This window comes from Populus euphratica, unplaced genomic scaffold (assembly GCF_000495115.2).
Source record: "Populus euphratica unplaced genomic scaffold, PopEup_1.0 scaffold35.1, whole genome shotgun sequence".
Taxonomy (NCBI): Eukaryota; Viridiplantae; Streptophyta; class Magnoliopsida; order Malpighiales; family Salicaceae; genus Populus; species Populus euphratica.
Genome location: NW_011499860.1, coordinates 1,777,667 through 1,803,302, shown reverse-complemented (window position 1 = coordinate 1,803,302; position 25,636 = coordinate 1,777,667). Strand labels below are relative to the sequence as shown.

Sequence of the window (25,636 nt, the reverse complement as noted above, 5' to 3'; positions counted from 1 at the left end):
ATTATTTTTTATTCTCTTTCTACGAGGTTATCTTAATATCATAACTTAGGATGCGAGTTTGATAGATTAATTCAGGTTGACTTTGGTTATTTTTTTATACTTTTCTAATTAAATATACATTTTTTAAATTGAGCTTCATTTCTTTTTATTTGTTTTCTATAGGTTTATCCCAATCTCATGACCTGATTCATGAGTGTGGCAGTTGAATATTTTTTAGGTTTTTTAATTGAATATTTTTTAAAAAAATATTCCATCCTTCAATATTGGGTTAATTGAAAATTGAGATTCATAATTTTTATATTTTCTTTCTATGAGGTTATTTCAATCTCATAATCAAAATTGCTTATTTGACAAGTTTACATGGGTTCATATGAGTAGTTTCTTTATCATTTTTTAATTTAATATTTGTTTTTTCAATTGCATCCTTCAATATTATGTTGATTAGGAATTGACCTTCATAGTTTGATTTGTTATTTATAGTGTTATCACGGTCTCATGATCTGAGTCAAAGATTTAACAAGTTAAATCAGGTCGATCCAATATTTCATTGTCTTAATGTTTGAAAACAAACATCATGCAATATGTCATTGTATCAATATTTTAAAAAATTATTGTCCAACATGTATTGTATTTTGAGTTCATAATTATTATTTTTTATTATTATGAAACACATTAACAATGATTGAACATTTGTTTTACATTAAAAAAATATTATCCGATCCACAATATGATACAAGTCAATAATCTAGTAAAAACTATTAAAAAAAGAACCATTACCTAAACTTGGTTTTAATTATTAAGTACCTTTCCCTCTCTTCTTTTCTCCTCGTATAAGAAATTAGTGATAGTGATGTCAAATTTTCAACAATTTGACTACCCTTACTCTTGTCACAATGATGAATGCAAGACTCTCCAAAAAATAAAAGGAAAAAAATAAAAACAATAGTCATCACCTTATAATTAAAGAAAACTAGAATTTAAAAAGAGACATTAGTTTTAGATATTCAGGTGCTTAGTTAGTTATGTCTAAGAAAAGATAGACATATTCTTACCACATCATTTCAAATAAAATGTTATCTTTGCTATGTGTTTTTCTTAAATTATTATATGCACGTTATTGATTTTACAAACCTTGTTATAGGCCTATATATTATATGATATTTATTTTTTAAATAAAAAGGATGTTGACAACTTGTCAAAAAAAATTATGTTAATCCTAAAAAAAAAGGATGTTGACAACTTGTCAAAAAAATTTATGTTAATCCTAAAAATAAGAGATTTGATAAAGAAATTTAAAAATGGTGATTTTAGTCCTTATAATAGAAAATCTTCAAAATTTTAAAGTGTTAATTAAAGATTTTGATGTTAATTCATAAAAATAAAAGTTTTTATCAATTTTAGAATTTTAATAGAATTCTTGATGTTAGTCCCTAAAATAGGAGATTTTATCAAAATAGAGATTTTCAGAGAAAAATAACATTAATCCCTTAAAACAAGAGATTTCAATGATTTTGGACTTTGATGAAATTTCTTTTTAGTCTCTAGATGGAGACAAATTCAATTTTCATAAAACCTATGAAAATTAAACATGAAACTATGGCCAAGCTAAAGTCTTTTGAAACTCTAAGTGAAAACCAACTAAGCCCTTAAATAAAGAATATTCAATTTTTTCTTAATCCAAACATCATCCAAGCAAGCAAAAATATATATCTAGTTTATAACCTTTCTTGTTTGAGATCAAGAAAATGTACAAAATTTGTATTCAAGCATGACTAAGTCTTAATAAACTTAAAAACTTCTTCCATGCACCATTATCTAAAAGAGACAAGGATTATTTCTAAACCTTAATTTTTACGAAAGAAACATACCAAGTCTAGATCATAAGTAACTCTAAAAATAGAAATTCTAGTTTTTTCTTTCTTGTATATGTTTTCTAATCAAAATCACACACACAAATATATATATATATATATATATGTATGTATGTATGTATGTATATATATGTATATGTATATATAAGCAAAGAGTATTTGAAACCAAAAAAGTCCCTCCTAAAAAAATCCTAGTTTCCATCCAAGTATTTTTCACATCTTTAGTGAGCTATTGGTCAAGGATGAAGTACATGTTCAAGTGAAGAGAAGGATGTGTTTGTTGTCATGTATGGGACATGTGAGAGGAAGAAAGTCTAGTCTAAAGTAGGGAAAAAAATAAAATGCATGATAATGGTTATACTGGGGGAGAAATTTGATGTTGTTTTGATATGGCCAAAATGATATCTTTATAGCTTATAATTTTTTTTTTCATAACTAAACTAAAGAAAATGAAATGGTGAGTTAAAGAGTGCTCAACAATACCCTATTAATTCTTTTTTTCATCGTATGGTAAAGTGTTATTTTATCGGTGGAATCATTCTTAAAGTGAAAACATATAATTTTAAAAATAAAATAAAATACCATATATTTTAAATTGTCTTTATAGTTTTGGTTTTTTTTCGTGCACTGCAATGTATTATCCCTTGTCGTGAGTTAACCCAGACAAGACCAACATGACCTCACATATGCCAAATGAGTATGGGTGGTGCTATTATGATCTATTTAAGATATATTCAAAAGAATGGGGTCAAAACCTAATATTCATCATCTATATAAGTCAAATGCTCGTTTTAAAATCTTAAACCAAAGAAATCTATTTTTAAGAGATTAACATCAAGATTTTTTATAAGTTCATGAAATATCCTTAAAGTCAAAATTTTTCTTTCATTGATGAAATCTTTTTTTTAGGGATTACCAATTTTTTTTAAAAATTAATGAAATTTTCTATTTCAGGGATTGATGTCAATATTATATTAAAGATGAAATCTCCTTTTTAGGGATTAACAACAATATTTTATAAAATTGATGAAATTTTTTATTTTAGAGACTGACATCAATATTTTATAAAAGATAAAATCTCATATTTTAAGTATCAATATTAGCACTTTTTAAAATTGATGAAATCTTCTATTTAAGGATTAATGTCAACTTTTTTAAATTGATGAAATATTTTATTTTAGAAATTAACATTAATATTGTTATGACCTTTGTCTAGTAGGATAACAATCTATTTTAAGATTTATAGTTTTTTTAATCACTAGATAGTGACTTTAATTTTTTTCTTATTTTCCCTTTTAGTTTCAACTCTCTCTAACGAGGTCAACAATTTTCATGTTTCTTCTTCTTTTCGTAGTATTTCCTCACTATATTTTTTAGCTAAAAATAAGATTGAAAATGGTTATTTAAATAAAAAACTTAAACTTTGATTTTTCAACTACCACAATTATTAGAATTTGAACAAATCAGATAATATTTTGACTGTTGTATTTTTTCAAAAAACTTTAGAATGGATGACTTGCAAATAAAAAAAATCAAAGGTCTAATTGCAAGTTCTTGCCAAGGCAAGCCCATGGATGGGCCTTAAATAGGCAAAGTCTAGCCTTTGTTTTTTTTTTCTTTTAATTTTTTTTTAAAATTAATTCTTCTTCTTTTTTCTTCTATTTTTTTTAAAAATTAATGATTATTTTTTATATTTTTTCTCTAAATTTTTTTAATTTATATTTAAATTAATACGCATTCTCTCTCTTATTATGCTTGGAAAACCTCTTTTAAATTATAATTATTTTTTTTAGTTATAAATTTAAATTTGAAGAGTTTTTATGATTCATCTATAATTTTTTCTATCTTTTGTATGAATGAATTTTATTTTTGAAAATAAAAAAATTATTTTCAGATTATATTTTTAATTTGTGCAACTTTGCATGATTTTTTTCTCCTTTTATTTTATTCAATCAATTCAATTTGTGTATCTATTTTTATTATTGTTTATTTAAATAAAAAAATATTTTAATAAATAAATTTAGTAAACACAACTCGATTAATGTTCTATATTTCAAGATTAAATATCTTAATCTATATTAGTCCCTCGATTTTTTAAATTTTATTTTTAGATATTATTAATGAATTTTTATTTATTCGCACACACAATTCTCTCATACATAATTTTTTTATTTGAATTTAGATTTTTTAAAATACAAAAATACATTGAAATTTTTTTTTTATATATATATAAATATAATTTTTTATATAAAAAATAAAAATATCTAATCCCAAATAGAGTAGAGGTCTCATAACTTGTGTTTCTCAAATACTTGTCTATACATGTGATATGGTCTTCTATGCGACAAAAATGATCATAAAATAGCAGTAACAATACACGCATGGACAAATTCATATCATTAATAATTTTTTTTTTCATATATAGTTGGTGCAAAATCATATGTATAGTTTTTGTGTTTTATACCCCTAACCTTTGGTTAATCCAATGATCCGTTAACTTAGTATCTTGTTAGAGTGAATTAATGAAAAATATTATTTTTTATATCAATATAACATAATTTCAAGAATTTAGAAAAATAATTAAAATTTAAGTACATTTGAGTTAATTACTAACTTATAACTTGAGTTTCAAAAACAAATTATTTTTATACAAGCTCTCATAACTATAATTAAAAATTATAATGAAGTTCTACATAATATTTAATTAACCATAATTATTTGAAAAAATTAACATGTAATGATAAATAATATAAAATTCTATAACGCTTAAGATAATTAATGGTATTCTATTAATTATTTATTAGAATTTACTTTTAAAAAAAATAAATAGAGAAAAAGAATCTTAAATAAAGATATATTTTATTTTTATTTTTGATAGATCATGTATTTTACCTTTTCTTTTCTATTAGATTTTTTTTTGTTTTTTTAAAATGAATTATAAAAAATAACTAAACACCACTAATTAGTCTTTCGCCACCGTAAAATTTCTCAACAAAGAACCTTGTGGCCGCGTGGCAAAACCACAATGTACCATGGTCCCAAAAAAAAGACCCACCCATTTCCCGCCACTTCAAAACTGAGATCCCGCTAAAAAATCCCTTTTCTCTATCCATTTCTTCACCCAAAAATATAAACCCTAAAAAATTTTCCCTCACTTTCCCTAGAAACAAACAAGAAAACCCACAAGAAATGAAGGGAGGAACAGTGCAAATTAATTGGCACGACACCAAACCAGTCCTCACCCTAGACTTCCACCCAATCTCCGGTCTCCTAGCCACCGGCGGCGCCGATTACGATATCAAGGTACACTATTTCCCACCATTCTTGAGATTTAACTTTAATTTTCTGCCTTCCATTCCTGTTTAATCAGTCAATGAAGTTTATATTTCTGCTGTTAGCGGAACTAAAAGTTAAGGCTTGTTCGGATCTTTCTTAAAAAAATCAAAGACCCATTTCCAGCATTTCAGTGTTTGGTATTTTATTTTCAAAGAATTTGTATATATATATATATATTTTTTTTTTGGCAGATTTGGGTGATAAATTCAGGCCAAGCACAGAAGAAAATCGCGACGGCAACTTATCGTAATAGCCTTTCCTATCATGGTTCAGCTGTCAACGTGCTCCGTTTCTCTCCATCTGGTAAGAACTTATTGATTGTGATGCTGCTTTTCAGATTTTTTATTTTATGTTTAGCAATTAATTATTGCAAATTATCTACTTCGTTGTTGCTATTGATGGAGTTTCTTAAATAGAAATTTAATTTGTTTAAGTTTTGCAGGAGAATTGCTTGCCTCAGGTGCTGATGGTATGATTTTAAGTTACAGAGACTATTTTTCTTTCATGATGAAATTTGACTGGTCATTTATTAGGTGATTCAGCAATGTAGTCTTAAATTCAATTTTATGCGAGCAGGGGGAGAGCTGATTATATGGAAGTTACATTCCACAGAAACTGGTCAAACATGGAAAGTCCTCAAGAACCTGTTGTAAGTGATTTCGTCATATATGATCTTAAACTTCCATGTGTAGCATAGCCGTGATTTACTGGATGTGGTCTGTTTGTTTTAAATGTGGATATGAGGCTCAAGTTAAGCCCGGCATAGTCATTTCATCCAAATTAATCTTGCATTGCTGATTGATTGAATTCAGAGAGAAATGTAATGAAAACAGGAAAATGTAATAATATTAATGTCATGGAGTTAAAAACTGTAGAAGGAAATAGTGATACTGGTTTGATCTTTTGGCTTTGGTTGATGTCATTTCATTTGTACGAAGTTTTTTATTCTTCTCACCTGCGAAAATGCCCATTTGAAATTGTATAGGATCTTGGTTAGATATTCACTCACTTCTTTGCTCATTAGTGATTTTCATTTTTCATACAGATTTCACCGTAAAGATGTTCTGGACTTGGAGTGGTCTGCAGACTCTGCATATCTGATCTCTGGATCAGTTGACAATTCTTGCATCATATGGGATGTTAACAAAGGCAAGAAGGACCACACAAAACCAAAGTGCATAACAGTTAAAGTGCCTTGGTTGTTGATTTTCTGATTGCCCTTGTCTTGGTTTTAGGTTCTGTACATCAGCTATTGGATGGTCATTTCCATTATGTTCAAGGTGTAGCTTGGGATCCATTGGCCAAGTACATTGCTTCTCTTAGTTCAGATAGAACTTGCAGAATTTATGTGAATAAGCCTCAGACAAAGACAAAAGGTGCTGAGAAGATGAACTATGTTTCTCAGCATGTCATTACAAAGGCAGAACAGCAGATGGTAAATGATTCTAAGTTCAGACAATAGAGTGATTGTGTTGTTGATTATTTGTGCTTCAACATGTTGCAAGCCTTATACATTTTCTGGGGGTGCAGTCTACAAAAACACATCTTTTTCACGATGAGACGTTACCATCTTTCTTCAGAAGACTAGCCTGGTCACCTGATGGATCCTTTTTACTTGTGCCAGCAGGTATGGACCTAAACATAAGTCCATTTGAGTTAAAAGCCTGTATGTTTCTTTAATCTTATTTGTAAACGCACATGCACAAAAGCTTGTATTGTCTTTACTCATCTCATGAACTAATGCCGGTCTTAATTGCATTTAACAGAATGCTGCTGTTGCTTGATTAATATCTGTTGACAAAGCACCCTTTGCATTGCAGGTTCTTACAAAATGTCAGCTGCATCGGAAACAGTAAATACTGCTTATGCATTTTCCAGAATGGATCTTTCAAGGCAAGACATGCTTCAATATATCATTTCTTGTTAATGATGTCTACCTAAGTTTTAAGAAGACTTATTCTTTGTCTTCTGTTCTTTTTATTTCTTTCCTAATTTGTGTATATTTTCTGATATGCAGACCTGCAGTAATGCTCCCTGGTGCTAGCAAGCCTGTTGTGGCAGTTCGTTTTTGTCCAGTGGCTTTTAACCTTAGGGGATTAGCCTCAGGTATTAGTCAAGTCTTGATGATTTTTATTAAACGTGTTGTAGCTCAGCAAAAGGTTATTATTAAGCTGGGTATCTTTATTGACTTGTGCAGCTGGGCTCTTCAAACTTCCATATCGCCTGATTTTTGCTGTGGCAACTTTAAATTCATTATATATCTATGACACAGAGAGTGTTCCTCCCATAGCAATCTTGGCCGGTCTTCATTATGCAGCCATAACTGACATTGCATGGTAAATTTAAATATGGTTTGAACTCTAAAGAGCATGCCTTGCAAAAACAAATCATAGTACACATCAATTAAATTTTGATAAAATTAGAGTGGACCGTTTCTGTATGATTTGATGCATATTTTCTTCTGTTTAAGACTGGGTCAGACTTGCAAGATGAGAGTTTCATTTTTCATCTTTACTTCTAAACAGCCTTTCGCTTTTGTGCTTTATGCTCCTGCTGCACCATCTACAATTCTTTTGGATGATTCATGTGGGTTGATGTTAATATCGCAAATTACTAACTATGTTTGTTGCTAATAGGTCATCTAATGCTCAGTATTTAGCTTTGTCTTCCCGAGATGGATACTGTACTTTAGTAGAATTTGAAACTAATGAACTGGGTTCGCCCATCTCCTCGGCAGGTTTGCTGTTGTTTCTCTTTTATTGCTTTTGCTAGTCCATCAATTTACTCCACAGTTTGGCCCCTTTCTTATGTGTTATGTTTCAATCTTACATAGACGAGAGGAAAGATGCAGTCCATCAGAACAAGAGCCCCGATACGCAGGAACCAGAGTGCATGATAATTGAAACAACGACAAATAATGGTTGTATAGCAGAAGACAGTGGAAAAACAGTAGCAGCAAAGAATGAAGGAAAGCAGCCATCACCAGTCTCCATAAGTACTCCCATCTCAAATAAGCCAGCCAAGAGGCGAATCACTCCCATGGCAATTGATCCACAGTAACCTAAAAAACTTTTGGTAGTCAAAAAACTATTGTATAGGATGTCTCTCCTCTATCTCGTTTTCCCAAATGCGGATGTATGATGCAAATTGTTGCGGTGCAAAATGGCCTCCCCCCCCCATTTTTTTATTGGTGTTTTGTCAAAAGTTTTGAAGGGACACAACACAACAGATTTATGAAAAACTGATGTTAGGCTTTTCTAGGAGTACTTGGTTTCTATTTTAGAAACAAAAACTTAACACCCATCCCTCTTTGAGAAGAACAGGAAATCCAAGAAGTTCTCACTGATCACAGGTATACGCCTCTGTAGTGTTTTAGGCAGCGTTGAACGGGTTTGATCATTCAAGAAAGGAAACTGCTCCATACACTATTAAAATAGGGTTTATCTTACATTATAAAGAGATGCAGACTTCCCCATCTTCCCGCTCTGATTCTCCTTTCTAATCTTCTCTTTTCTTTTAGCCACCATGAAAAAAATTCCTTTTATTACAACTTTCGACCTACCAAGGCTGGAGAGGAAGCAGCAGCCACATCATGTCACCAATCATGAACCCCAAGAATCCATGGAAGATCAGAAAGTGTATCGCCAGCAATGAGATTTTTTTAATATCACATGAGAACATTATTTAGCATGTTTTTAGATAATGGACACTGGAAATGGCTAACCAAGTCATCTGGGGCAATACATATGGAAAAAAAGGTTTCAAGAGTGATCAGGAGGCATATGTGAAGAATGGACCGATTAAAGACACTCATGTACTGGGCTTTATGGATGTGATTCCTAGCTCAATCCAGGAGATGAAATAGTGATTTTCTGGGATAGGAGCAGTCGAGCTGTTGGACTCAGGTTCAAGAGATTCCGTCAATAAAATATCAAAGTCTTAACTTGGCTTTGATTAAGGTATAAATCTTGGACCAGGATTTTGTCCCCTTGTTTTGATTTAACAGGGAGGTAATTTTGTTCCCTTGTTTTGTTGTAACAGGGAGGTAGTTTTGTTTGATTTTATAGCACTACTCGATAATTAATTGGCATATTCATGATCATAAAAAAAAAAACAAATTTATTTCTTGACCATGTTTTCTTTTATTAGATACCAAAATAGTGAAGGAGAATAAACTCCAATGTAACCAAAATAAAAAATAAAATGGATGATAAATTTAATGTTTACATAAATATATATTTACTATTCATTGCTGTAATTATTATTTTACTATTCTAAATAACATCAATATAACATCAATAGCATTGATATTGAGAGTGTTTTGGTTTTTTTACAATGTTTATTAGTTATTATTTGATTGATTGGAGTTAAATTGTCCTTTTACTTTTTTAAAACATAGTTGAATTACCTATTTACTCTTAAAATTAAAATTTTTAAAATTAAATTAAAAAAATTTTTAGTCATTTTATTTTTTTTAACAATAAAATGACTTATTACCATTAAAGTCAAAATTTTGAAAATTCGTGTCCAGTGACTTTTTTTATCTTTTTATTATATTTTTTTTTTGTTATTATACAATTGATTAAGGTCAATTTGATACTTTATTGAATATAAAAAAATATTTTAATAAAAAAATTATTAACGTGTGGAAAATACTTATACTCTTCTAGCGATGCGTGTGATTCCTCTCAATAATTAAAAGCTCTTTTTCTTTTTGTCATTGTAATCTTCATGATGTTCTATTTTTATTGGGGTGGCATGTAGTAGCGGAGGTAGAACAATTTGGCACTGACGATACTTATCTCTCTTTCTCACTCTACTCCCTTTAAAAATTATGCTGGCTATTCAAGTTTTTAAAGTTGTCCTCTTAATTATTGATATTTTATTTTTAATATTTATTTTTTTATTTTTTATTTTTTTTGTTGACTCTTTTGTAAAAATTTTATTTGTTTTCAATTTTATTTTTCAATCTCAATTTGTTATATATTATATTTTCAATTTGGTTCTTATTCTTTTGGTTTCTATTTTTTTAACCTTTTTGTACAATTTTTATTTGTTTAATTTCACCATTCAATACAAATTTATAATATGTTTTTTTTTAACAATTTAGTCCTTATTCTTTTTATTTCTAATTTTTTTTCTTTATCCTTAATTTTGTAAAATTTTTATTTATTTTTAATTTTATCATTCAATTCTAATTTGTTATTTATCAATTTTTTTTAATTTCATCTTCACTTTTTGATTGATTTTAACCTCAATTGTGAATTTTCTTCCTATCTTTAAAATACTATTAAGACACCTGAAGCTCTTTTTTATGAAAAAAAAATAAATTCAACCCCGTCGAGTAGCACGGGCCCATGTCTAGTGCCAGCTAATGGAGACTCAGAGTTCTAAGAGGCCTTGATTCCGTGTAAACAAATCAACTAAATAAACATTTATACAAAGAATTAGGATGAATATTAAAATGTGGAACTAAGCTTATTATAACATGAAACAAAAATTATTTTCCTTTGATAAACCAAAGAAAAGAAACGATTTTAAATAAATTACTGGTTGATAAAAGTACAAAATAAGTTACTTAATTCACTATTACTATTATTATGTGAAGGGATTTTTTCCCAGTATTCAGACGACACTGAATCTCTTGACAGCATGATGCATTGATATATTATGATGCACAATAAACCAACTGGAACATATGAGTTTTACAATGTTTTGCCAACTTTGTTGTGCTTTATATTTCCTCCCATTATTATCTAGGTGAGATTGAATCTCTTGAAAGCATGATGCAGATATATTTGCTGATACAGGATATAAGACTTTTGGGGTAGAATTTTTAACCTGTCTATATCTATATTATTGTAAGAGTCAGCTTAAGAAAATATTCTGGTACTATCCCTGCTTTGATACTGATCCCCATGGTTAGAATGGCTGAAAACAATTATGATAATATTTATCAGAGTGTCCCAATTTGGCATATCTACCTGCATATTACGCTGATAGGCTACAGAAGTGGGCTTGAGTCAAATGATAATGCTCATTATGAGCCTGGTATCTTCTGCAGTCACTGTCATGGATCCCACTTGTTTAAAAATCTGTCAAATATAATATGTTCTTGAAGCTAAAAACAAACTTGCAAAATTGTTTCTCATAAGAGAGGACACATTTTTCCGTAGCTGTTATTAAATGCTCGCTATGAGTACAGTATATATGATGTAAGCCTCAAAGTGCATGGTTGTTTTGTGTTAATTTGATGTTGCATGTCTACCCACTGAAATCAGGATTTTAATTGGGGTGGATTGATGAGCACAACTACCACAGGAGCCTGCAGTATTTATGTTAATGTCTATTTTTTGGAGATTTTATTTCTTCTCTTGTGATAAAATAGTGCTATATACTCTTATTTTAATTTCTTTCGTGTAGTTTGGATTTCTAATTCCTAATATGCATGGACATGACAATACTATTCAACAATTTAAGTTTTTATTCAAAGAAAACATATCGACAACTTTGGAAAATAATTAAGAAATTTTTCTTGTATAATCCCAGCAGGACTGTAGAATATTATTGTTGACGAGGAGTGTGCGATTATATTGCCACTTATTTCATTTGTTTGTGTTTCAATCAGACCTTGTGCTCGAGATGGTGCTGATTATACTGAGAAGAGGGTGTTGCTATGTCAGAATCCAGGGGATGATCGTGAGCCGACTTGATGCGCGAACCTTCAGTTAGCTGTTCGTTTTTCTTAATTTCCTCTACAAGATGCATATCCTCTTCAATGTTTAGTACTGTGATTTTCTCACCATGAGGACCTGGAACAATGGTTTCCTGGACTTTAGTGTGTTCATCGAACTCTAAGATCTCAGTTTTCTGAACTGTTTTCTTCCTTTTCTTCTTAATGAAGCAGCAGAGAGCCACTGAGAGGAATGCAAGAAAGAATAGACCACCAAGTGAGACAAAGACAACAATTATAACAGTCGAATGATGTCCTGGTGTTGGTGGTGGAGGTGGAATAACATGAGGGGGTGGAGGAATGTGATGGGGTGGTGGTGGAATAACATGAGGGGGTGGAGGAATGTGACGGGGTGGTGGTGGATGAAATGGATGAGTAGGTGGTGGTGTAATCGGATGATGTGGTGGAGGAGGAACTTTTGGAGAGGGGGGAGCAATGTGTGGTGGAGGAAAATTATGGGGCGGCGACACATTTGGAGGGGATGGAGAACTGTGAGGTGGCGCAACTTTTGGAGGGGATGGAGGATTATTATGTGGTGGTGGTAGAGGAAAATACGGGAAGTTGGGGTCATAGTTATTAGGGGGGGCCATTTCAATCTGGGAAAGCTTTGGAAGTTGGATAGATTGTGTTATGCTGCTGTTGAGATGTGAAGAACATGGCCTGTTCTCGATACCTATTTGTACTGCTGACTCTTGAGCAGGGTTTTGAATTGTTTAGTGTTATGCATGCTTCTAAGTTTCGAGTAACTTGACTCTCATGCAAAGTTTTTTTCAAGACTTGTCTTTGATTGCACTAAAAAACACTTCTTGTGTTTTTTTTTCTCTGTTTATTAGAGAGGTTTCCTTTCTACATCTCAATTCTCAGGACAAGGATGTTGATTGGTATGAATTGTTCATAGGCTCCGATAATGACACCATCTTCCATAGTCAAGAGGATCATTTTATCAATCACCTAACCTGCCTGGCTTCATTCTTTAGCAGTTTTTTTTTTTCAGAAAATTTACGTGAAAAGCAGAGAAAATTTAACCCGTTCATGTTCTAAATTAATTGTTTTTACAAAAATTGGCAGGGTGCATTTTTTCTGTTTTTTTTTTCAATCAAAATCAAGTATTAATATTTAGTGAATGTTTAAATCAAGTATTAGATGATTTTTTTTTTTTGTTTTTTGTGGAAAGTTTCATCTTTTAAAAATTTATGTTGATTTTGCCAAGAATTTGAAAACTTTTTCTTCCTTTCATTTTTCTATACCATGGCTTCTTCACTCTTCATTACTTTATAATCTTTAGAATGCACTTAAAAAATAATAATTTCAATCAACTTTTGTTTATCTTTTATAAAAAATAACCAAACACCCTCACCTTTTGTTTTTTAATTCAGAACAGGCATATGCCATAATATCAAAATCAAATTCATCGTGTTAAATTGCAATTTCAATATGATATTTGCATACAAATTGGTTTGCTGCATAGGTATGATCATCTTCTGACCGGAACGGGATGTTATATCAAACCATGAAGAACAATCCCATCAACTTTCTTTATCTCCCGCAAGTCGCGAGCATGAACTAAAACAAAAGCAATACGTTACATTAAACACTATACTGCTGTTTTCCTAATTTGGAGCTGTTCCCAGACAATGGGAACAGCAATTGTAATGTTTGGTAGTGATTGTCATGGTAGTTGATCTCCTCGGAGGCCATGATCCTGTCATCATCTAGGGCTGCCCGTAAAGAATGAGCAGAAGTTATTATTCTGAAACATAGAATGTGCCTTGAGCATACATACATGCCTCTGCATTGATTAATTAGGAATTTAGGATATATACCTTGCTCTTTCTCAGCCCAACTCCCTGAAGATTTCCACTGTAAAAATAAATTCATTTACCTTGTGAGGGAAATCATCTTTGTATGAATTGTCATGAACAACAACCATTAGAAGGAAGCAAAATCCTCGCAAACATGATGGGATCAAAATTCTCTATTCATCCCTTCATTTTTTTTCCCCTTTTGTTCAAGTAAACAATATCATGACCAAGATTTTTACTACAAAGTGGATAAAATCGCTGTACGTTGGAGACCAAATTTCAGCCCCTTCTAAACAGCAAAAATGTGGAAAAAGAATGGAGAAATTGGGCTCTTCATGCGGTATTTTCTGTGTAATATACTCTTTCGTCAAAACACCAGGTGGAAACTCTTTATTGCAACATGATAACTAGTATTGATGGAGAGAAAGCTCACATCAAATATTTAGCGTGAATCTTCTGGCTTCAGAATTCACACAACAGCTGTTTGTAGGCCTGAGGTAGGGGTTAGATCACCTCCTGACAAGGAGTAAAATTACATTTTTTGGATCTGCAACAAGGCAAGACAATCAACTAAGAATGCTGATTTAAGTTCCCTGCCTCTAACTGCTACAGAAAATTAGCAGACAATAACTAAATGGGAGCTTTTGCGGATTGATCCACTGTTTTTATATCGGAGACTGGGTTTTCATTTTGAGAGAATAAAAAATAAATTCTGTAAAATTTTTAATATCTAATTTTGATTTTTTTTTGTGTCTTCATTGGTTTAAAACACACTCTAATTTTTTTTTAATTTTATATATTTTGATTTTCCTCAATCAATTTTTGACAATTTTCTATACGTTCTAGTATTTTTTTATTGATTTTTTTTTATTTTCTTCTATTTTTTATTCTTTGTTTATATAGGGGCTCAAAAATAGATAACAACAATGCATATACATATACAAATATTTTTCACTAACACTTTTATTTTAAATGTTTCCATGCATCCATATTATCATTTCTATTTTTATAAAAACTTCATTCAAATGCAACCAATTCATATAAAATATAAGAGTTCAAGAATTCATGAGAAATAAAACTAATCTCTTTGAATTATATTGCAACTAAAAGAATATAAAAGGATTGATCACTATTTAAAAAAATAAAATTTAATTCAATTTATTTTTAAAAAAAATACAAAAGCTAATGATGTATCATCTGTTTTATTTTTAAATAGACGACAATTTGCCTATAATGACAAGCAACTTGTTGCTTATTGTAGCATTTTTAGATCACCGCTAATAATTAAAAAATAAAAGCCTGAACTTTTAGACCTTAAAAAATCCAATTTTGATGTTAGTTTTACTTGATAAACCTCAAAAATACCATATAAATCTTCATAAACCACCTACCAACTTCAAAATAACTTAGAAAATTAAAAATCAACCAAATCTAAAAAATTTAAATGACCCCTATTTGTTTTTTTCAAGCAATATGAAGGCTAAAAACTATCATTATCCAACTCTCGTTGAATAATAAAACTATTTGACATCAAATTTGATTTTTATGATTGCTGAAATTATAAAAGCCAATCGATAACTTTATCTTTCTCTCACTATTTTTTTATGATTTTCTCTCATCTCTTAAATTTAGGGATCGAAAACAAATAAAATTTAAATTTTAGATCAAAATTAAAATTGTCATAAATTTGTGATTAGCCATGTAATTTTTTTGTGTTTTATGTTTCAATTCTCTATCTTTTAGTTTGGACTTTTTATCACAATCTCAAACTTCTTATTAATATCATCTAATGAGGCCATTGAAGAACTTAATTGAAAGATATAATTTTAGAAGAAAAAAAAAAAGATGCGAGTGAAGGAGCCGGGGAAAACTCAATTAGTATATCGATCAAATAATGTGTTCATATATGTGTAAACATATCCCAAAATATAAAAATACACAAATAATATGCCCACATACCTTCATTTGCACCCATAAAATTGTCAGATGAGTATGAACATGTATGATTATGTGACCACCCCACGTGCATGTTCATTCTTGTGCACACAGACCGATAGAGAGAATAGTATTCAAAAGACGTACATACATATGTCACTGTTTAGTCTAGGAAGGGCGTCGGCCAAACAAACTTTCCGGCGAGCCCTACAAACTCCAAAAGCTTTATTGTATATTATAGATGGATATATGGCGCTACGCATCTCAAGCTAACCGTTATGATTATTCCACAGACCATATATACCCTTTAGTCAACCATATCCTAACAACTTTTTCCTTCACATGGTACCTAGCTTATGCATACACACACATTAATTACTACTAGTTCATTAATAATCACGACTGATTAACACGCTAATCACTTCTCACTTTAGCCCTGATCACTTATTACCTCGTGATTAAAGCACAAGGGATTGTCCCCAGTATCACCGAGAATGTATCCATGGCGTGCAGCTCGAGGTTCGAGGAAGGATGAGGTGGTGGTGGTGGAATTGAGAGGTTTGTCGTTGTATGGAACTTGCCAATCTCCATTAGTGTTGCATGGTTGGTGCTGATGATTAGGTTGGAGTGAGCGGATTTGCCGTTTCAAGAACTTGACGTAACGGATAGCTTCATCTAGCATTGAAGCAGTGTCCATTTTTCTTCCCCCGGGAACAAGCCGTTGAAGAATTCTGATCTTTTCACTTATCCTTTCTCGTCTGAGACGTGCTGCCACGCTCTGAGGGTCATCGCTAATCCTAACGTTTTTCCTTTTAGGTTTGTGAATCGTGGCCGGATCTATGTCCACAGGCTGCATCGCCGCAATTCTATACATCATTTCTTTCATTGCTCCTAGTTCTTCTTCTGGCTCATCCTGATCCGCTTCATCTGTGCTGTTTCCTATTTGGCCATGACTAAGAAAAGTTGGGAGTGATACTTGGTTTGGAGCTGGGATTGGTGTTTGTTGTAGTTGGAGAGGGTAGCTAGGGAAAATTGAGACAAAAGGAAGCCGGTCATGATGAAGAAATTGGTCTTCCATGGACACATGAAGATTCCAAGTGAGGTTTGTGAATTCAGTTTGATTGATATTCATGATGGAAGGGTGTGACTTGAAGAGTTTTGTCAACAAAAGACATGGGCAATGCTACCTAATAGCCTCTTGAAATGATTGCTGACTTGTGTAAATGATGACAATCATAGCTAGTTATCCTCTCCATAAAATAGACAAAGTGAAGGCTTTAGTACGCAAGTGATGATCCTCTCTAGCTTTGTGGGGGTGGGGAGCTAGAGAGAGAGAGAGAGAGATTTGAGGGGGGAGGTTTTGGCTGGACTTGGAAGAATGATCAAGGTTTAAGATTTTCTCTCTTAGAACCAAGAATTGCACCTAATGAAAGCTAGAAGCCCAGCTTGCTACATTAAATTCCAACTAAAGTCTTGAAATCTTACTTTAAAATTTGTCGTGCCAGCCAACACACAAGCACTGAAATCTTAGGCTGCTTCTTAAAGGCTTATTTTGGAGATGACATCTTCTCTTTTGTTTCAGTCAATGTAGGAATGAAGCCTGGCTGCTTTTTTGAAAAGTTTCCTCATGATCTTCACATTAGTTTCATCCTTTATAATTAAACACTCATTTAAGATGGTTTCTTGTGCGAGTTCATTAATCAGTCCTTGATTAGTTGATGATGATAAGTTAATTAAATGTATTCCATGATCTTCAATTAGTTCTCACAATTTAGGAGTGTTCTTATTATATATGTAAAAACAAGGAACCAAAATCAGGTAGAATAACAAGGAGCGCATGCATTAATTGTCTTACATAATATTTGAAAGAGTGCTGAAGAAATTGATTTTGTGTGTGTGTTCTTCGTAGAGAAGGTGTGAGTGTAATTTAGGGCTGAACTCATTATCAGCTTCGTTTGGATTGAACAAGTTACCATGATAAGCTTCTAAGCTCAATACTTTTATGTATTTCAACTATATTTTCATATTCTTTCTCATCCTCTTCTTTGATTTGCATCTCAGCCCTAAATTACACTGTAAATTACTAGAAGTTTCTGGCGAGCTAGCTGCCAAAATAACTTGGCTTGAAAGCCCTTGAATGTTTTTCAGAATTCTCTTTTCATCATTTCCTATGCTTCTAGTTCTCGAGGCATACATCATCAAAGGAGAAGATCGGGGGAAAAAAAAAAGATATATAATAATTGACTTAATTTACATACCAGTAAGAGTAAAATAAAATATTATTTTTTTATTTGATTTTTTCCAGAATTAATACATGACTCTCTTTTTTTGCAATCTTTTAATAAGTTTGAATTTTTATCATATTATTTAATCAATATTGAAGAAAATAATTTTATAGAAATAAATTATAAGTTTTATCATGTACTTCTTGATAATTAATGAATTAGGACAAGTAAAAAACTATTAGGACAAGTGAAAAACATATAAAATATGTATAATTAGTGAAGATTAAAAAACAAAAAATCTTCAGATCCATATCCCAAATATAGAATACACAAAAGCATACATAAAAGGATAAGCTAAACATTTTCTAAGGTAATACTTTTATTTCTCTCTTATAGTTTATATATAAATGTCGTTTCATAAAAAAAAAAAGGTTTATAAATGCTGTGTAAACTTGCGCATGCACATAAAGCAATCATTCTAGGGTTTCCTTGCGTCTTCTCCCAAGAACTCACGATACTGTAACAAAAGAGCCTCCAGAATTATTACAGTTTTAAATAGTACAAAGACTAACTGTACAGTTATGTGTGTTTGTGGCTTGGGTTTGAAGGTAGCATGCTTCTAATGATTTGCATAGTCTGCGTATACTTCCTTGCGAACACACTGAAATGAGTGACTGATGAATCTGTTCTGCTGCTCTCAGCTGCTGGCAGTAATTACGAAAGAGTACTTGCATGCGAAGTAAAATATTGTTTTTATATTTTTGAGAAAAGCTTTTCATATTATATGTTATGATATAACTTTATGGCTATTTTAACAATAAATAAAAAATTCACTTCATTTTAAATAGTTAGCTACAAGTTTTTATTAATTCAAGGTCATCTTCAAAGAAACTTGAGCTAGCTAGCCAAAGTCAAGTTATAATTAATTAGATCCATATTCTAATCATCTTCACAATTAGCATCAGTGTTTTAATTCGTTCAAGAGATATTAAGTTTAAACTATTTTAGTGGTGGTAATAATAAATTAGTTATCTAACAAGATGATCCATGAGCCAATTAATTGCCAAGTTCAGACAAGAGTACAGCTAATTGCAAGAACAAGGGTAAGCCTAGAAGATGGTCCAATATTATGTGCAGAATAGCAAGTAGCTAGTGACTCTCTCTACTTTATCAGCTGTTGGTATTTAAGGCAGAACATGTTACGAGAAGGATTGATCAGATCTCACACCCATTTATATTCTTTCTGCATCACACAAAAGAGAAAGAAAAAAGAAAAAGAAAAAGGGGTCATGAAATTCAATGCCACTCCATATTCTGGGCTAGCTTGACAGCGACTTGCTTACAGAAGGATAAATAAGTTTCCCATTTGGGGAAACGAGAGGGAAAAGTGAACATTCCTCTTGCTGGGTCTTGAAATCATAATTTTAAAGCTTTTGGGAAGAAGCACAATGTTGGCTATTTGATTTTCGTGTGTATTAGATTTTTAAGTTGAATTGATTATTTGATATAATTTTAATATTTTTAAGTAGTTATGAGTTTGAATTTTACCATGTTTATTTTATTTGATAAAAATTAAACACAAAGTAATATAAACTTTTGTAAATTTTAAATTTAAATGCTATATTAAAAAATAATATAAATTATATCTTAGAATCTCATCTAATAATTTAATTTTTTATATTGAATTGGTTATTTAACATATAAACACAAGAATTGTTTAATTAACTGAAAAGCAAGATTACATTAGTACAATTTGCCAAATAATTTATAGTTAAGGGTTCATTTATTTTACATAAAACATTTTACAAAAAATATAATTTTTGATTTTTTTATGTTTATTTTCTATAAAATATTTTACAGTCAATATCTAAACTTAATTTATTTATTAAAAAAATATTTTGAATCATGAAATTCTATAAAATATTTTACAGTCAATATCTAAACTTAATTTATTTATTAAAAAAATATTTTGAATCATGAAATTCTATAAAATATTTTACACAAAGTAATTCATTCATAATATTATATAATTATTTTAATCATCACTATTATAATTTCATTATCAATACCTCCTTTTCCATAACTACTATTATTTTGTTAATGTTATTGATGCTATCATCACCTTCACTACTTTACAATTATTATTTTTATCATCACCATTACTCCTCCATAAACATTGTTATTGATGCTATCATCACCTTCACTACTTTACAATTATTATTTTTATAATCACCATTACTCCTCCATAAATATTATCATTATCTTTATAACAATCACTGCATCACCTCCATCTTAACAATCATAACTACTTTATAATTATACTACTTTATCGCTAACTATAATACATTGTTATTATTATTTTATTATTATTATATTTTTTAAATTATTACTTGTCAAAATGTAATCTCTCTCTCTCTCTCTCTCTCTCTCTCTATATATATATATATATATATATATATATATAAAATGTTCTTCGAAACAAATGTTTTTATATATTTTTTTCATTCATGATATATTTTATGAAAAAACAAAAAAACATTAAGGTATGCACAATTATACATTAATACTTTATTTAGGATGTAATACTCTTAGAAAGAGATGTTTAGAACCAAAATTTGAGTGAAATAAGATCTCACTTATTTAATGTGAAGAAATAAAAAAACCAAAAAAAAAAAGTCTTAAAGTGAAATTAAATTTCCCGATAGCTTTGGTTCTACTCAAAGAGTCCAGTGAAGTTCGGAACACTACATTATTTTGTCCATTAGCTAAAAGTATTAAGTTAAATGATTTTTCAAGTTACTAGGAGGAGTCGTGCCACATATATCAAGGATTCGATAACGATTATCCAGTGTCAAGCCTCTTTATATTAAACCCAAAAAAGATAGCCATTAGAATTTTTAATAACGCTTTTTAAAGACAATGGCTTTTTTAAATTCAAAGATAAAGTGATCACTTTACTTTAGGAGGAACTTAGCATGCTTTTTTTTCATCAATCTAGTAGTTTAGATTCTCTAGGCAATTCAATGGGGTTGATCCAATTCATGTAATTCTATACCTAGACAAGCTCAGCGTATATCCTCCATGATTAAATAGAGAAATGGGGAAGTGATGACTAGCTAGGCATTTCAGTAATCTTGTACTATATGGTTGCTGGCACTTCTGGCCATGTAACATCTCTAATTGAAGAGGGCACAAAGATAGAACAAACAATAATGTACCGCTTCGTATCAAGCCCTATGAGAAGCGGCCATTGCAACCTCGCACGTGCATTAAGATGGAAATTTTAAAGCTTGGCATATGGGACCATTTCTATAGTGTTGCTGATGCTGATGAGAGCAGCTTTCGTTGCCCTAAAATTGTTGTGTTTCAAGTGGGAAAACTGCTAGAGAAATGCAATGAATGGTCATGGAAGCAACAAAAGATTTTGGGGCAAGAATTCTTTTTTTTCCCCTCACATTTGTGTCAATATTTTTTGAAAATAGAGTTGTCATACGGATATGTTGTTACCATATGTATGATATGTTTGGTAGTTTATGTATAGGTTTCTGTTCTTGTTCTTTAATTTCCTTGTGGTACTTAGTTTTGTTTAAATTTTCTTTTAGATTTTTTGAGTGAGTTATTTGTTGTTGGACTACATATATAATTGAATAGATCTTCTACCTTTAATCTCTCTCAAAATCAAGTCGAATCTGGTTTTAAGTTAAAATATCAAGTACTTGTATCATATAACTTAGCTAGGATCCATCATTTTCTCATTTTTTTCATTGGATTATGTATGAGATAAACAGCTTTTTTTAATCTAAAATTATCCATGCAAGTTATGAAGGTCATACAAGTTGTAGACATGACAGAAGGCGCTCTTCTTGTTGGAAGAGTTGGTTCATTGAAAGATAGCAGATGATGACATAGTGGTTGATGAGAGTTATTGGAACTTGAAATTAAAGCTTCACAAAAGTTCTAATAAGTCATGTGTTGAAACTATAAAATAATGTCAAATTGATAAAGAAACATATATAGTTCAACAATACCATATTTTCATTTATGTTACTATGTTTTATATATATAGATTACGAGTTGTTTGGGGTGAGTTGGAAGATTGTTAAGAACAATGACTTGGATCCTTTCGCTTATATTTACAGAGGAAACAATGGAGTCCTAAACCCTAACAAATAAAAACAGTGCTAAAACCCTAGTTGTGTCACCGAGACCTTGCAAGAAGAGAGAGATCCGCAAGGAAAACCTCTATCTACCTAGATAATGTGCCCTTTTTGGTCTGATATATAATAATGTTAGCACAGAAACTATATATTTACAGCTTGGATTAGTACTCTTTTATCTTTTTAGTGAGAAATAATACGGATTAGGGTTTTCTATAATAACAACTGAGGTGCCAAGCCTGAACTAGATCCTTCAGAGCTGTAACGTGATCAAATCCTTGTTGACTCGCTAACTACTGCAAGCATCAAGTTCTATCAAACTTTCTAGGACCAACAAAACAAATTCATGTCTAAGTTTTTCTTTCACGGAAGTCATGCTTTATTATATATGTATTTGATATTTGATAAGCCCATTTATCAAATATCATCTTGACCTCAAGCTTTAGATCTATAAAACTATAAAATGAAGTATATTTTTTTAACAATAGAAAGAATTCTTTAATGCCAAAAACTTGCTATTCTAGAAAATCAGGGATTTTTTTTCATAGTAATCGATTGATTTATTAATAAAATAGCTATTCAGATAACACTCAAGAAAAACACAATAAGTTAAAAGAAAATTAAAAGAAAAAAAATTGGAAATAAATCCAATTACAGTATATCGATAATATCAGAATCTAAGCTTCATTCCTTTCGCAATTATTACACGTATTTATTTATTCAGAGATGAATGCTTTCAGTACTGTGAATAAATTCAATTTCTTTATATGAAAAATCAAGGATTTTAAAACAAGTTTTGTTGATTTGTGTTTCACCTATAAAAACTTTTCCCTCGTGTTAGGAAATAAGATATTTTCCTTTTAGAATAAATTGTTGAAAAAAAATATATCATTTGTATACACTATGATAAAAGGGTTTCGAGCACTTCAATATAATATCGTAGGTCAGACTTCCACTAAAAAGCAAGATATATAAATATTATACTATTATAGAGAAAATTGCATGCAGTGAGAAGATATCACTTAAACATATCATATGATCTCCTCACCTCAGTTCAATGATTCTCAAAGGAGTTCCAACATCTCCGTGGAAAGGTTTTGGATTTGAGCTGCAGGAAATGAGAATAACGAGTGGCACTCAAAAATTACAAAAAGATCGGCCTCTACTTTGACTGTGAATTTTAATTGTGGAGCCATAATTTTTGTCTTGAGTTTGTTGGATGCTTAACGATCCGAAAAAGATATTTAAGAAAATTATATGGACAATTTTTTTTAAAAAAAATCAAATGATAATATTGAAAAAGAAAATAAACTAAAAAAAATATCAATCATTATTAATTTTTTAAACGCATGACTCGCGTCATCATACATACTAAAAATATTATACATAAAAAAATTATAAAATTTAATCTTTAATAAATAAAATATTTATCAACATGCATTACACTACTAGAAAAAGAACTTTGTTGACTAGAATAATTAAGAAGAGCTAATTCAAGGAGAAAGAGAACGAGCTCTTAATAGGGTTGAACATTGCATACTAAAAAATTAAAAAGATTCATCAATAATAAATTACCCTATTTTCATTATCATACGTTGCATTGCTAGAAAAGGATATGGTAGCTCATCCATCGACATGGAAAAAGAGCAATCTAAGTTAATGAGAGGCACCATATGCACCAATTAAAATACACAAATGTTTATCACATATTATTAAGTATATTGTAAGTGTCAATAACTTTTTATAATAAAATAATAATTTAGTATACTTAAAAGAAAAAAGGGTTGATTTTTGAATTCACAAAAAAATCTATATGAAAAGAACAAAATATCTCTTTATGACTTAAATTTTTTTATTTTAGAGTTAAAGTTATTTTACTGTATTTTAAAATAGAATGATCAAAATAGCACTTTTAGCTAGCTGTAAACTTTATGATATAAAGAGTAATTGGATTATTTTAATGCACTGAGAGATAATTATACCCTCATACAAATCTTTAATAATTAATGTTTCATGTAAAAAAACTAAAATATGCTCGCCAAATTTTTTTTGCCTACAGCTTTAGCTTTTATATACATGTAGATATATCTTCTGCAGCCCAAGCCCAGTGATTCACCAGACAAGACCATATTAAAAGGTCCAACAATAATTGTCCGTTTTATGTCCAGACGGCACCCAATTAGCTGTTCTTCTTCAGCTCTCACCGAAAACCCCCAGCGTTAAACCCTACTAAGAGCTCATTCTCCCTTCAAACCTCTCTTCACCCAGCCAGCCAGCCCGCCCACGTGCATTCTTTCTTTCTCTGCTAAAAAAATCAATATTTTCTGGGTTTCTGTTATTTTGCACTGAAAATTAATTAATATCAGCAATAACCATGAAAAACAAGAATCCAAGGAAGATGGGAGGCCCCCCAGGAAAAAACAAGAGGGGCAGCAGCAAATTCTCTATGAATAGAGATCCCTTTTTCAGCAACAGCAAAAGACGCAAGAAGAATGAAGATGAGGTTATCGAATCCGAGGAGGAGGAGTTGGACGGAGGAATGCTTAATGGTGGAGGAGAATCAGGGGAGGAGGAGGAGGAGTTAGAACCGGAGGAGACGGCGGAAGAGAAGAGGCAGCGGATTGCGAAAGAGTTGGTGGAGAATCTTAGAAAGAGAGAGAAGGAGCTTGAGGATGAGGAGGATGAAGAGGGGGAGAGAGTGTTTGAGAAGGAAGGTGAGAGGGATTCTTTTGTGGCTAAGAAATTGATGCAGCAACAGCTTGAGGATAGTGGTCGTTTGAGGAGAGCCATTGCTTCTAGGTACAATTTTTTTCTTTTGTATATGCAGTTTTTTTTTTTTTTTTGCAATTTATGAATTTTAAGAATTAAACAATTCTGGGTTTTTTATTTACTATACTATTTCTATGTTATTATTTGTATCGTTTGTTTTGATTTTGCGGCCAAATGGAATCCTCGAGCGAGTTTTCAAGCAGCCACACATTTTTTTGGTATTTGAAAAGAGTTATCTTGCAGCATTTTGATGATCTGTCTCTTAATTTGCAAATTTGCAAAATTTGAACTTTGCACAAACCTCTCCAACTGTATACCTTTTCTATTATTGATTGATTGTTTTACTTAACTTGCTAAAGCTTAATTGGGATTTTTCTAGAGTGCTACTTAGATGATGTGGGCTAATCAAATTTAATGGTTGCGTTGAGAGTTTTTTTGAAAGCCAATGTATACTTTTTTTCTGTTAATGTCTTAAAGCAGGGGACTTTAAAAGAAATCTTTTTATGTATTATATACTGTGATGGCATGCATGTGTTTTTTGTTTAGAATGCTTACATTCATGAGTACCTAGGGTTCAAAAGCCAGAGAGTGTCGATGGATTTGAGATCCTAGTGAAGCATCGGCAATCTGTTACTGCTATATGCCTTTCTGATGATGACTCAAAGGGCTTTTCTGCTTCCAAAGATGGCATGATTTTGCATTGGGATGTAGACAGTGGAAAAGCTGAAAGATACCAATGGCCTAATGAGGAAATACTAAGATCCCATGGTTCCAAGAATCCAGAAGGACGAGCAACTAAGCATAGCAG

At 30.9% G+C, this 25,636-nt stretch overlaps 4 protein-coding genes across 6 annotated transcripts in view; 2 read left to right on the top strand and 2 right to left on the bottom strand.

Annotated features, from left to right (window-relative positions):
• Nucleotides 1-4,941: 4,941 nt before the first annotated feature.
• Nucleotides 4,942-8,470, top strand: FAS2 (Transducin/WD40 repeat-like superfamily protein). The gene is made up of 12 exons (XM_011024671.1): nucleotides 4,942-5,174; nucleotides 5,399-5,510; nucleotides 5,650-5,676; nucleotides 5,784-5,856; nucleotides 6,253-6,356; nucleotides 6,443-6,642; nucleotides 6,738-6,834; nucleotides 7,028-7,100; nucleotides 7,225-7,313; nucleotides 7,405-7,543; nucleotides 7,844-7,944; nucleotides 8,041-8,470. The coding sequence occupies exons 1-12, from the start codon at nucleotides 5,061-5,063 to the stop codon at nucleotides 8,265-8,267; spliced, it is 1,356 nt and encodes a 451-aa protein (XP_011022973.1). The 5' UTR covers nucleotides 4,942-5,060; the 3' UTR covers nucleotides 8,268-8,470.
• Nucleotides 8,471-11,671: 3,201 nt separating this feature from the next.
• On the bottom strand, nucleotides 11,672-12,605 carry TED7 (tracheary element differentiation-related 7). 2 transcript variants are annotated; one of them, XM_011024670.1, is made up of 2 exons: nucleotides 12,296-12,605; nucleotides 11,672-12,253 (listed from the first exon to the last, which is right to left on the bottom strand). In XM_011024670.1, exons 1-2 carry the CDS (start codon nucleotides 12,528-12,530, stop codon nucleotides 11,832-11,834), a joined length of 657 nt encoding a protein of 218 aa, XP_011022972.1. In that variant the 5' UTR covers nucleotides 12,531-12,605; the 3' UTR covers nucleotides 11,672-11,831. The 2 variants fall into 2 exon arrangements, with proteins under 2 accessions (XP_011022972.1, XP_011022971.1); XM_011024669.1 differs by having other exon boundaries at nucleotides 11,672-12,605.
• A 2,995-nt stretch (nucleotides 12,606-15,600) lies between these two features.
• LOC105124589 (transcription factor HEC3-like) lies at nucleotides 15,601-16,895 on the bottom strand. The gene has a single exon (XM_011024668.1). The coding sequence runs from the start codon at nucleotides 16,807-16,809 to the stop codon at nucleotides 16,108-16,110; it is 702 nt and encodes a 233-aa protein (XP_011022970.1). The 5' UTR covers nucleotides 16,810-16,895; the 3' UTR covers nucleotides 15,601-16,107.
• Nucleotides 16,896-24,238: 7,343 nt separating this feature from the next.
• The window catches only part of LOC105124588 (U3 small nucleolar RNA-interacting protein 2-like), a 4,704-nt gene continuing 3,306 nt past the window's right edge, over nucleotides 24,239-25,636 (top strand). Inside the window, exons 1-2 of one of the 2 annotated variants that reach the window (XM_011024667.1) lie at nucleotides 24,239-24,858; nucleotides 25,400-25,617. In XM_011024667.1, coding sequence (XP_011022969.1) covers nucleotides 24,434-24,858; nucleotides 25,400-25,617 — 643 coding nt within the window. In that variant the 5' untranslated portion in view covers nucleotides 24,239-24,433. Of the gene's footprint in view, nucleotides 24,859-25,399; nucleotides 25,624-25,636 lie in introns of both variants that reach the window. The other variant, XM_011024666.1, reaches the window with a different exon arrangement.

Excerpts from the sequence above, each read along its gene's own strand:
- FAS2 (XM_011024671.1), top strand. The coding sequence starts at position 5,061 with ATGAAGGGAGGAACAGTGCAAATTAATTGGCACGACACCAAACCAGTC. Across the intron at positions 7,544-7,843 it reads GCCATAACTGACATTGCATG|GTCATCTAATGCTCAGTATT; the intron begins GTAAATTTAAAT and ends TGTTGCTAATAG. Across the intron at positions 7,945-8,040 it reads TTCGCCCATCTCCTCGGCAG|ACGAGAGGAAAGATGCAGTC; the intron begins GTTTGCTGTTGT and ends AATCTTACATAG.
- TED7 (XM_011024669.1), bottom strand. The coding sequence starts at position 12,530 with ATGGCCCCCCCTAATAACTATGACCCCAACTTCCCGTATTTTCCTCTA.
- LOC105124589 (XM_011024668.1), bottom strand. The coding sequence starts at position 16,809 with ATGAATATCAATCAAACTGAATTCACAAACCTCACTTGGAATCTTCAT.